General features: G+C 42.2%; 1 protein-coding gene across 12 annotated transcripts in view; it reads left to right on the top strand.

Annotated features, from left to right (window-relative positions):
* robo2 (roundabout, axon guidance receptor, homolog 2 (Drosophila)) overlaps positions 1-13,027 on the top strand; it is a 343,264-nt gene that overhangs the window by 296,902 nt on the left and 33,335 nt on the right. For all 12 annotated transcript variants that reach the window (XM_042413857.1, XM_042413867.1, XM_042413866.1 and 9 more), the window contains 8 exons: positions 424-548; positions 2,174-2,345; positions 4,973-5,178; positions 6,171-6,252; positions 6,364-6,529; positions 6,662-6,828; positions 8,308-8,429; positions 10,253-10,484. In XM_042413857.1, coding sequence (XP_042269791.1) covers positions 424-548; positions 2,174-2,345; positions 4,973-5,178; positions 6,171-6,252; positions 6,364-6,529; positions 6,662-6,828; positions 8,308-8,429; positions 10,253-10,484 — 1,272 coding nt within the window. The remainder of the gene's footprint in view (positions 1-423; positions 549-2,173; positions 2,346-4,972; positions 5,179-6,170; positions 6,253-6,363; positions 6,530-6,661; positions 6,829-8,307; positions 8,430-10,252; positions 10,485-13,027) is intronic.

Raw genomic sequence — 13,027 nt, 5'->3', positions numbered from 1 at the left:
AAGTCAGACATGTTTAACCCTGTATGTCTTTACCTGTTCATAATCTTGGATGTTTCCAGGGCATGGGTGTGCCTATGTGTTGTCTCAGATCTAAATGCCATTGTGACCAAGGCGCTTCCCTGTGTGAATGCCGATGTGACTGTCATTCATTCAGCTCCAGCCTCACCTGGATGAATGGCCAACCTGGTTACCATGGCAATGATAGTCATGATAGTCATTGGTGTTAAGAGCCATTAGAGAGAGAAAGACAGATATTATGCTGCATGGAAGCTCTGTACGGCACTCTCATTTTAATTTGATCATGTAGTATATTGCTTGTTTTTGCTTGAAATCCCCAAGCCCTGATAATCTCCAGCCCTGATGTTTGGCCTCACTATGTTCCACTTGTCTACTAACACTGCTGTTTTTACCCTTTGACTCCAGCTGCCCCCCAGTTTGTCATCCGTCCAAGGGACCAAATTGTGGCTCAAGGCCGCACTGCCACTTTCCCATGTGAAACCAAAGGAAACCCTCAGCCTGCTGTCTTCTGGCAGAAAGAGGGAAGTCAGGTAAGAGTGGAAAATATTACACAACCCCATGGATAGAAAACAGTTTTATCTTTCTTTTTATCACTTATTTTGCATTATTCACATGTTAAAATACAGTAGGCAGCTTTATTGTACGTCTAGTCTTATCAACACTCAGCACTTTGTTTGGACTCCCTTGGCTGTATGGAGAATCACTGAGTACTCATGATTCTCTTGCCCTGCGCACACACACACACACACACGCACACGCACACGTACAGTACTTGAAACTACACTATCTGTCATCAGTATCTTTACTACAGACCCCACAGATACACCTTTGTTCTCAGGAGCTGCCAAACGACAGTGTGCCTGGCAAAGTGCTAATCGGTTTCCCATGACCCTGCACTGATAAGAACGATCCTATCCCTCACTCAAGTAGATAACCCATTCAAATACCTGGGTGTCCTCACAACGCTCAACAACAGTGCCAATTAGGAGCCTGTTGGGGCTTGTAGATGAGCCAGAGATATGATTCAGCTCTGGCTAAGGTTCAAAACACACACGCACACACACACACACACACACACACACACACACACAGCCTGCAGGGCAACAATTACAGCATAGTTCTCTTAAAAGAGTGAACAGAAGTGAGATACATGCTTACATGTTCACACAAACACTCACCCAGTTTACCTCTTACCAGTGTGTGACCTACAGCGTATGACTCAGTATTACTGTATAATGTTGTGAGCTTGCTCAGATAGAGAAGATTTATATCCGGCGTGTGTCTCACATTGTCATTAAAGATGAGGCTTTGGAAACAAATGCTCTACAAACATCTTTGTACAAGTGGTTGCATGTCCTTGCCTTCTCGGCACTCAGTTCTGTCCTCGTGTGTATTGATGGTTTTTCGACCTCACCTACATTGACTTATAAAGGGTATGAAGGTATTTGTTGGGAGAAAAAATTAAAGCTAATCAAGTGCGGTAATTAAATGACAGAAAGGCCTTTTTTTCTCACACTTGAGGATAATGGAGTGGACATCTCTCATGTGTGGGAGATGTGTAGAGCCTAATTTGAAAAAACAACATAATTTGTTGCATTTAAGTGATTAGGTGTAATTAAATCCAGCTAATGTATTTGCTGGTTACCTTTGGGGACCATATGAGAAAAAAGGGAATACAAAAAAAGAAAGAGCTGAGCTGTGTATTTACTCTGACATGCACTGGATTGATAATATCCTAAAGATAATTTGTATTATATTCAGTATAAGCTCCATTTGTATGGGGTGGTCCCCGGGGGGTAAAAAAAGCAGACCAAAACCACTGTGGAATTGAAGCAGAGAGGAAAGTAGTCATGAAGCCAACAAGAGCAAAAGTAGCCTTCCTAACCCAGTGGAGCCTCTGGCTTGGCCCAAGAATAAGTATGAAACCAAATCATCAAACTGTATACATGCTGTGCAGTTGGTTAACCAAGTGATAGATGAAATTGTTCATACTGTAGTTGTAATTGTGTGACCTGTGTGTATTTGTGTGTGTTTGTGTGCAGTATATACGTACGTTTGTGTTTAGTGGTGGACTGTTTGTGAGTGTTTTGTAATACTTCCAGGTTGTACTGGCTCCATGTTCTCACTAATTGGCTGTTTGTTCCCTTTCCTGCAGAATTTGCTGTTTCCCAACCAACCCCAGCAGCCCAACAGTCGCTTCTCAGTGTCGCCCAGCGGAGACCTCACCATCTCATCTGTGCAGCGGGCAGATGCTGGTTACTATATCTGCCAGGCCCTGACCGTTGCAGGCAGTATTCTCGCCAAGGCTCAACTGGAGGTCACAGATGGTGAGGGAAAACTGGCGCGTAACTTCTTCCATGCCAGCACACTACAGCACACACTTTAGCACCACTGCAAATGTAGTGAAACTGGTGCATATGTGCATATAAACACAGATGTATACTCAATATGTTTTAATCATGTTTGATCAACCCCCTACATGCGCTTGATTTTAGTTTGTCATGGTTAACTGGAACATCTTTCCTGTCTTGTTGAGTTTATTGTGGAATTTGGCCTTTTGAACTTTTGAAAGTATAAATACACAGGCACAAACAAAATGTTTTTATTCCATGTGCAGGAATAAATCCAGCTTTGGTTTGAGAAATGCCAGCATGTGCATAGAACACCTTCAGTCACTGTGTTTTTCTAGTACCCTCTTTGTTTCAGACACAATTTAATTAAAATGTTCTGCTTTTTCATTTGGAAAGGAAATAAAGCATTGCCCTTGAGTTCCTTCAAGTTTAATGATCAGCATTTGGGTGAGTGGGTGAGGTGCAAGTATGTTTGTGAGGGAGGTAGCAAGAGAAGGAGACAGGGAGAAAGAACGGATGGGGGGCGGAGGGGCATGATTGAGTGAGTGAGTGACAATGGTTCTGTGGAATGAATTATGTGGTCCTGCGAGGTGTGGGAGCATCTAATCTGCTCAGCAGTTGTGATGGCAAGATAGACGGCCGTCCATATGTCTGCTAAAGTACCTGCTAGCAGAAAGATTAAAAGCATCACAGGAACACTTTTTCAGCATTTTGTTTGAAACAGGAATGGTTCCATTACACATACAACTTGGTATGTCCTTCAGTTGATTGGAATAACTTCACATTTTATACCCAAATACATTGGCAGTTAAGCCTTTTTTTGGTTCTCATAAGTATTTACTGTATGTTTTCCAATTCGGATATGACAATTTTGTTTCTGCTGGAATGTGTTAGATGAGGCATGTGAGCAAGACGAGTGTGAGGCAGGTCTAAAAGAAAGGGAGGGAGAGGAGGAAAGAGTACAGGAGGGCCAGGGTGAGGTCATGGCCACACCTGCTGCAGTCTTCTTGTGATTTACTGCACCAAGCGCCGACAACAGTCTGTGGAGTTCAAGGAGATCTGTAATGAGAAATTCCTGATCCAGAAACCCAAGGCCTCAGTCGAGCCTCGCCTCCTCCCTCCGTCACTCCTACATGCCATCAACACATACATCAGACTCATCAAGCCCCTAGACCAAGCAATGCCTTCTGCTTGCGTACTTGCTTCTGTCAAAACTAGTCAAAGCTTACTGTCTTCTGTTAAAAAGGAACAAAACAAAAATGGATGCACATCATAATGCAGGGTATTTAGTTGTGAACAAAAGGCTTTATCCTAGATTGTAATGGCAGTGTAAATCTTGACGTGAAAGCTAAGGCAGACAGAGAACTTCCTTGTGTACTTTTATGAGATAAGATAAACTACAGCACAGTGAGCCCTTGGCTAGAAGTGGATGCTTTGAATCCACTCTTGGCTTAGTTTATGATTTACATCATTACTTGGTGATTCATATGATCACATTCTCCCTAAAATAAACAATCCAGTGGACTAAAATAATAAGTGCAATAATAGTGAACTATTATCATTGCAATTGATGTACTACATTTGGCTTGTGTTAGATAATATAGAGAGGTTACTGCACAGTTTTTCTCTGTCTCTCTCAGGGGACCCAAAGCCAAGGGTGACCATAATGCAGCAAACGCATATTACTTGGAATCGCTTCTTTTTGTCAGATGTAGCTGCTACAGAGAAAAGGGGTGGAAACGAGGGTGTGATAATGTGTTGAAAGGTTACTGAGGTAGACTTGGTAATTAGCCCCTGCAGGTCTGACATCATTAATCCATACCTTCTAATTAATGTGGGTTCTGTGATGCCAGGGGGACTCCACATTATTCAACTCTAAATATATAAACTGCCTGTGTGGTAGAGTGCTAACTCTCTCTGAGATCACCTCTGACATACCCACTATTTCATAGAAGGAACCCACTGGCTTTTTTGGCACGTTATAAAAATGAATTTTCTCATGTAAATTGAATTCATCATTGCTTTAGTATTAATCTAAAGTGAAACTTGACTAATATGTAAAATGGTTGTTTTCGCTGAGTATTTTCTGTTAAGAGTTTGATTCTTCACTCTTAGCCTCATGTGTATCATGAGGTGGTCTCAGTGTCAACATTTTGTATTTGAAATTTACCTTTCATTGTGCCCCTCACTGCACATAATGAAGTATTTATCTGAACCACACTGAGTCAAAAGGCAAGAGCCTCCTGCCAAACTGTACCACAGAGTCTCGAGTAGTGTATAAAAATAAGGCTACCCAGGCAATAACTGGAAACTGCTTAGCATCCCTCTGCCACATCAATGAAACTAGAAAACACTACTCAGCTGTTTTTACCCTGCTTCCTGGAAATACAGGATATAGTCATTGTTCTGTGGTGCAATTACAAGACCTACAGAGAAAATAGGTTATTTTATGATATATGCCCACATCCACCACCAGCGTATTTTATGATCAGTGCTGTCATAGTCAGACGCCTTATGTGTACATCTTCATCCATCTAAAATTCAAACTGTTGTTGAATGTATCTTGTAAATAATAATATGTCCATAATGTATTTGTATTGCAGTGCTCACAGACAGACCACCACCCATCATTCGCCAAGGCCCGTCCAACCAGACATTAGGGGTGGACAGTGTGGCGTTGTTGAAGTGCCAAGCATCAGGAGACCCTATCCCCTCCATCAGCTGGCTGAAGGATGGGATTAGTCTGCTGGGAAAGGATCCTCGCATGTCCCTGCAGGAGCTGGGCAGCCTCCAGATCAAAAACATCAAGGTACAGGATCTCACTTGTATAATGTTAAGACCCATCAATCATTTGTGCTATGTTTTATTCTTTGCTTCATGTCTTTGTCACCAGTCTATTTCCTTGTCACTTAATTTAAGACGTGTTTACAGTTATGTACATTTGTATTCTTGCAATACAGCACGATATACGCTTTTGTAGAATTCAGTAGGACATGGCTCAAGTGTAACTTTGATGTGCAAGAGGAACCATAATGCCTTAAAGAGATGAATAGGCAGCATTGATTTTTTTTTTTTTTTTAATTGTTTGATAGTATTACTTAGTGGCATGGCAACTCCAACACAGCTCAGCTGTGCAGGGTTGGAGGGACTCCAGCTGTAGGATAGAAACATGTATGCACTTAAGATATATACACACACGTGTACACACATACACATTTTGAGTAGATTAAATTTAAAAGGCTCACATCTTCCTTTCCCCACTCTGAGGCCTCAGTGGAATATCTATTACGCTTGACAAAGCTGCCGACCACTGACATGTTATTTAATAAATGGAAGGAAGGCAGAGGGACAAAAACCAACAAAAAACAAAGTTCCTAAGAGGGATAGAGAGACAAGCCAGCTGTCATCGGTCCAGGGGGTTCCAGCAGCCCACCCTAAATTAATTAGCCTGGCTTTGTTGTGGTCGGCAGGACAGTGGGGAAATAAGGAGGGGGAGTGGAAAAGTGATGGAAGGGTGGTGAGTAGAAAATGGAATTCATTAGGAAATTAGCGTCAGCACTTTGAGGCACTCACAAATGACATACAATTTGGCCAGCACAAGGCTAGCTCGTGAAGTCGCCCCATCTCTTTTCAGTATTTCAGTGATAGGAAGATCACATGTATTCTGTCTTTGCTACTGCTCTCAGGATGTGTGAAATCACACAAAGTATAATTAGTGGAGTCATTGCGCTCTGAGTGTTGATGCTTTTAGTGTGTGTTTGTTTGCATTCATATATGCATGTGTCTCCTACTGCGCTCCAGCTTTCAGACTCTGGGATCTACACATGTGTGGCTACCAGCTCTAGTGGTGAAACATCATGGAGTGCTTTCTTGGAAGTCAAAGGTACAGCATGGCATAATGATTCCATGTATTTTATGTACTTTTTTTTTTCAACTTGTTGGTTCCACTTTGTTAGAGTAAATTACTTTTTTCTGTCTCATTCGATTATTTCAGAAGCCGGGGGTGTGATGGTCATGAAGAACCATGATGAGAATGAACTTCCAGGCCCACCATCTAAGCCTCAGGTCACTGATGTCACTAAAAACAGTGTGTCTTTGTCCTGGCAGCCCGGGATGGTTGGAGCATCACCTGTCTCCTCATTTGTCATTGAAGCATTCAGGTTTGTTTTACCAGTAACATCAAACTCTCGTAGGTTAGTTAGTAGCCTTGCTATTCTATGGATCACAAGTACAAACATATTTTATTTCACATTGAAAATAATGTGAAATAACCCTCTTCTCTTCCATTACAGTCAGTCTGTGAGCAACAGCTGGCAAACAGTAGCAGATCATGTGAAAACCACCCAGTTTACTGTCAAAGGTCTCCGTCCCAACACCATCTACCTGTTCATGGTGCGAGCAGTCAACAGCCAGGGCCTGAGTGATCCAAGTCCCATGTCTGACCCTGTCAGAACACAAGGTACCTTTAAATAACATTAATATGAAAGGAATGTTCATGGTAGTAGTAGTGTCTATTGAGAACATATGTAATGTCTGTGTAGATTCTTAGTCATCCAAGTCATGGTTATCCAAGGAGGGTTGAATCGAAGGCAACTGAGGGCGACAAACCTTCCTTGGATAACATGTGTATAATAATTTCCAAACCTGTCATAATCACTGCCACTATTGGAATGCAGTTCTCTTTTTTTAGCTGAGTATAATTTCTGATGCGCCTTATAGGTTAAGGTTACTGTACTCCCCCTCAAAGTGTGATACTTATCATCCCCTCTTGGCAATCCACAGTGAATAGCCATACTGAAATACTGCAGAACTTTCCAGAGGTCAAATTCTCCATCTCAGCCCAGCTCATTAAGGCTGCACTTAAGCAATTATGTAAAATAAGCATGTCTACTTTTGGAAGGCCTAACTCAGTTAGTGCTATCCCTGCTATGTTAATGATCATAACAGGAAAAAATGACTCCCTCCAAACCCAAAGAAAATTTGATTATGGCACTGGACAGACCACAGTCTCCAGATTACATTGATATGATAGGTTCCCAGCAAAAAAAAAAAACAAAACATCACATTTTGGCCAAGCACTGTCAAATGCAAGCCGAGAGTGTGTTCTTCATAAAAAGTATAGTTTACATTGCAGCAATTTAAATTGCAGCATATCTCTCTCATGCTGAAGTGAAGGTCTTGAGATGATATATAGACATGTTTATTGACAATAGCATGAATTGATGACGAATTGATTTTCCACTTCTTTTTAACTGTGTTTGGTCTGTCGTGCCCTATTAGTGTGGCCTGTGATTCATGACTCTGTTGGGTTGTCTGAATAAAGCTTTTTTGAAATATAATTTCTTCCTGCAAGCTTTTTGCTTTCATTCAGTAAATAACTCAAAATGTGGGTTGTTTCAACCACACTCAGTATCTCATACACTGTTTTTTATTGCTTGTAACTTGAAACACATGCATGTGCAAAATGGGAAATGGGAAATGAGCTGGAAAATAGTGTCATAGTGTCCATTCATCTTCCATCCAATATGTCTGGGGGTCGTGCATTCAGAGTTCATTCGTTGATGTGGTTGTTCAGTCAGGCCCCAGTAAGTGCAGACAAGTCACACATCTGAAGAACTTTGCCAGCCCAAGTCTCCTTTCTTTTCTCCAAACCAGACCACTGCCTTAACACAAAATGGAATGAGGTCATTTTAATGCAGATGAAGTTGCTCCTTTTCAAATGAAGTAGTGATCACCAAGTGTATGCCTCTTTGTTGAATCCTCTTGGTCTATTCAGCCCGTCTTTTACCATTCCACTTATGATGGTGATAACAAGACTTATTATAAGAAACTGAGTAAACTCTGTGAAAACCAAGTAGAAGAGAGTCTTTAGCCATCTCTCTGAAACACACACACATTTGTTGTCTGTCTTTCTCATTGTTCTTTCTCTCTCTTGTAGACATAAGTCCTCCAGCTCAGGGTGTTGACCACAGGCACGTACAGAAGGAGCTTGGTGAGGTTATAGTTCGGTTGCACAACCCAGTTGTCCTGAGTCCCACAACCATCCAGGTCACATGGACAGTAAGTGCAGCATGTTATTTTGCGTGTATATGCAACTATATTTAACTACCACTACACTTTCAGCAAGTACATCATTTTTATTTGTTAGCCTAGAGACCTTTTACTTGAAGAACAAAGATATATTTTAGATCTGTTGGTTTGTATGTGGTTTTCTTATCTCTCTGCAATCACTTAAATATTTGATTTTGCAAAATTGAGTCATAAAGTCAAGCTAGTTGATATTAACAGAAGATCTCTCTTTGAAAGCAAAAAGCTGGTCCTCGAGGCTACCATTTGTTTTATGTTTGGGAATTTTAGTCAGGTTGTTCCATAAGACTGCAGCTTTGAAATATTGTAATTGCTGACTTGAAAGTAACTGAACATCAAATAGCTGGAAAATGGTTTCTTTTAACTACAGTGAACATCAAAAGAGATGTCAGAGACATCTGGTTGTTCATCAATCTTCCATATGTCTTCAGCTGCTTCCCTCTTAAAACAAAGACATTGCACAGATAAAATTAGATTGAAATTAATGTTTGTGGTTAAACGCTGTTTTCCTACTTCCATGAGATGATGCATTAATCTTATTTTACACCATACATTCAAACAAACTCACCTGCTCTTCCACCATACATACACGCATATTGTGGAATCAGCACAAAATCAGACAGTTTTATTAAAAACAGCTACAGCACTGACTAAAATGTTTTTTTATTTACTTGCATGGTAATGATGACAAAAGGGCTCTGTATATTCTTCAAAGCTCAGGTCTTTATACAGTATATGTGCTGGTTGATTTTGACTGTGGTGCTATAAATCACTCTGGTGCAGGTATTTACACTTTATACCTATCATATAGTGACATGGGGTGCCTGTTTCCATTTTCAAATGAACCACATTAGCAGTTTTCCTGGTGACATGTTTATTGACCCCTGTAATAAGTCTCACCTCAAGACTTGGTGGCTAATTTAATGCTAAAGCATTGCTTTATGATTGCAATGGGCAATCAACACAAAACATGGCTACCTAATCAATCAGAGCCCTTTCAGTAAACAGAGAGGCCACTCTCAGAGAGCTTTTATATTCCCAAATCATTCCATTAATAAAAGTCACATACCAAACAGGGAATCCATTTTGCTGATTTACTCAGGCTACAGTGGCGAAAAACAGCTGCTTAATATCCCACTTGGAAGGCCCACTCACTTCTTCTACTGTTAACAAGCCATTACAGTGAGTTATGCGCCTGCTCCTCCTCTGCATAAATTCAGCTTTTTCTGCCCAGCTTAATAGGCCCAAGTTTTAAGGGAGGGGTCTTTTGTGGGTTGCAAGGGGCTATCACACTTAAGTCTCTTCATCTTTTCTATGGGACAGATCTCTTGTTATCACCTCTGCTGTGTATTCTCCCGATGTCCCTAGGGTGTCTATGATTGTTGCTGCATGACATTCTCTTACTCACAACCCATCATACATGTGGTAGGACCTGCACTCCAGTGTCACTAATTAGTATTTATTTATAGAGACATGCATATGTCCTTTAAGGTGGCATTACCAAAAAGTCTTTTTAATGGATGAGGGAACACTTTGGGCTGGGAGCTGGGTGTGTGAGGTAATGTCAGGGCGTTAATTGAGATAAGTGTGTCATAGCTGGTGATAAAAGGCCCATTCAATGAGCCTCTAAACTGTCATGAATGCAATCTCGTGAGGAAAAACTACATTGCAGAAAAACATCCTTCCTTTTATATTATGTAGTGGCTGGCCCAAGATAGCATCTACCATTCTCCACCCTGTACTGCTCCTTTTGTACTGAAATACAACAGTAATCTTGTCTTTGTTCATTATCTCAGGTGGATCGTCAGTCCCAGTTCATCCAGGGTTACAGAGTTCTGTACAGGCAGACTTCAGGACTGCCCTCCCCAGGACACTGGCAGACCCAGGATGTCAAGGTCCCTTCTGAGCGCAGCATCATCCTCGCCGCACTCAAGAAGGGCATTGTGTATGAGATCAAGGTCCGGCCTTACTTCAATGAGTTTCAAGGCATGGACAGTGAATCCAGGACAGCACGGACTACTGAGGAAGGTATGAAGCAGAAAAACTTTCAGAGTATATATAGATTATGTCAGGAGCAATACAACATAGTGAATCAAACACAAATGTGGGATGACGGATGACACATGACCCCGCAGGCTGCTTTCATGTTGGTTTTTGTCATAATTTCACAGGCACCACTACCCCTCCCTTTGATACTGAGAACTGAGGGAATATGTGTGAATGTTTGTGTACATGCATGCAAGTTTGTGCCTGTCTGTCTGACCTTCCTGCTGTGCTTTTTTTGTTTATGATTGGTGGTGTTAGTGCCAGCCATCTTCTAATCCATCACCCAGCAGCCACAGGCCTGAGCTGTGATTGGACACAGCACACACTTCCTCCCGCGAAGAGGATCTGTCGCCCAAAGCTTGATTCATACAGGCTCTGACAAGGCCACAGAGCAGTGTGGCACAATATTGTACACATGACACACACACAGGTCTGTGTTTGGATGAATTTACTCTTTTAACCCATGCCCAAACAGAAATGCATCCAACAGCACCGCTACAGCCTTTTGTCAACCTTCAAGTCTAATAACAATAATTAAATTATGATGTGATCTGAAGTAAACACACCCAGTACATGGCCACAGCAGCACAAAGGGACAAATACAGACTCTTTATACTGAAGACAAAGCCCATCTTGCCGCAACATATTCAGGCATGCATGTATAGGAGACAGTTCACATCCTGTCGGGGTGACAGGCCCATTTATTTTCCCTTTCTCAGAGGGACCATATCTCCTGTGGGCAGCCAGTGTACGCACTGCTGTAGTGGAACTGCCATCACATTACAGCTGTCCCAAACACACACTCTTACACAAACACACACATATAATAAACACATACATGCCGGCACACCTCCTCTCCCTAAGGCCTCTAGAACCTGCATGTCCTAGCTATTACCAATACTGATAATGGTCCCTGCTTCTGCCCTATCTGCATCCCAGTCCCTCAGAGAGCTTGACCACTTTCTATTTCTGTCACAACCCCGCTGCTGTGCCTGGTCATAGCTGATACACCGTCAAACACACGGCTCGAGGCTCCTCAGAGACCCTGGGACTACTGAGCAGGGCAGCTAGATGGATAGAGAAGTCTAGTTCAGAGAGTGATTAAAACTTAGGTTGTCCATTAGCTAACACAATTAGAGAATCCCCAGAGCAGGTCCAGATGGATGCAGGGTTACAGTATGCTCAGCGCTCCAATTCTGTGTCCATCTTTGTAGTCTCCCTCCGCCTTTTTCACACATTCTCTCACTCTCCATCTGGACAGGGATTCAAGTCATGGCTGATAAATGAATTATGGTTGCCACCTGATTCCTACTGAATGTAAGATGTCACCATGGAGGCCCATTTTTTTATGCAAAATAGTGCATATTTAGGTAAATCAGTAACATTTACATAGATGATGATTTGCAGTGGTCTAACTTTCATTCATGTGGATGGGGGTGGAGAACAAGGCCTTCCCAGTGCTTTTCTTTAGCTATTGGCTTTTTTGCATGGGTATGAAATGTTTGTATTTCTTCATTATCCAGCATAGCACTGCGCAGACGTGAGAGACAGGAGGTCACATTCCTGCCTGCCATACATCACTCCACTAATGGCTCTATTAGCACAGCCTCTGAGGCCTCTAATGAAAAATGTGTATTGTTTAGCACAAATATGCATGATAATAAGCTGCTAAATCATTCATAACATTAACTTTGAACGACATTGTCTCTGATGGCTGCTACCCACCAATCCAGCACTTTGTCACCTGGATGTAATGCAGCATTGGAAAGCCCTGAGCATGATGGTTGATCAGATGCTCCCTTGGTAGATTGTTTCTAATCTGGCCAAGGTGTTGGGTTCATCATTGGGCCCATTCATCTTCTATCATGCCAGGTCCTTCTGGCTCTCTGGGGGCCAGTGTGACCAATCGTGCTGAGGGATGAGCACAGATTTACAGGGTGACACGTGCCATTTTGGATGGAGGCGAGGTGAGGGAGAGGCAGCTCAGGAGTAATTGACCTGTCAGTATTCTGCTGTGGTGCTGCTCCCCTGCCAGCCACTGCGGAAATGAGAAAACATTATTTTTAAAACGTTATTTCCAGTTGGGCCAACTGTTATTTATTTTTCCTGTGTTACCCCTTGTGGGGTCAGAAGATTGTTGCCATCAGAATAACAACAGAGTGAGGTTTATGAAAGCTTGGACTTGTCTTGTTTCTATCCACTCTCTGTCTGCCTGTGGACAGAGCCGATTCATTTAGATGTGCCTCGCTCTGAAGCCTCGCTCTGATCCTTACCTACTGGCTTTAGTTTCATCTGGCTGATCGATGGAATCAGTCAATATGTTTACTGAGACCTTGTTTCCTTCCCCTAAAATGTATTTTTTTCATATTTCCTCCACGTCTGCGCTTCATCCTATAAGCTTGTTGACCCACATGCCACCCTGGCTCGGTCAATGCCGGAGTCTTAGCTTGACTGAGAGCACTTTCCTGACTGTGCCAGGTCGTCATTCCACAAATCAATACCAGTATTCTTTCTGCAAATCCACC

This window comes from Thunnus maccoyii, chromosome 6 (assembly GCF_910596095.1).
Source record: "Thunnus maccoyii chromosome 6, fThuMac1.1, whole genome shotgun sequence".
NCBI classification, from domain to species: domain Eukaryota; kingdom Metazoa; phylum Chordata; class Actinopteri; order Scombriformes; family Scombridae; genus Thunnus; species Thunnus maccoyii.
This window is presented reverse-complemented; position numbering and strand designations above follow the sequence as displayed.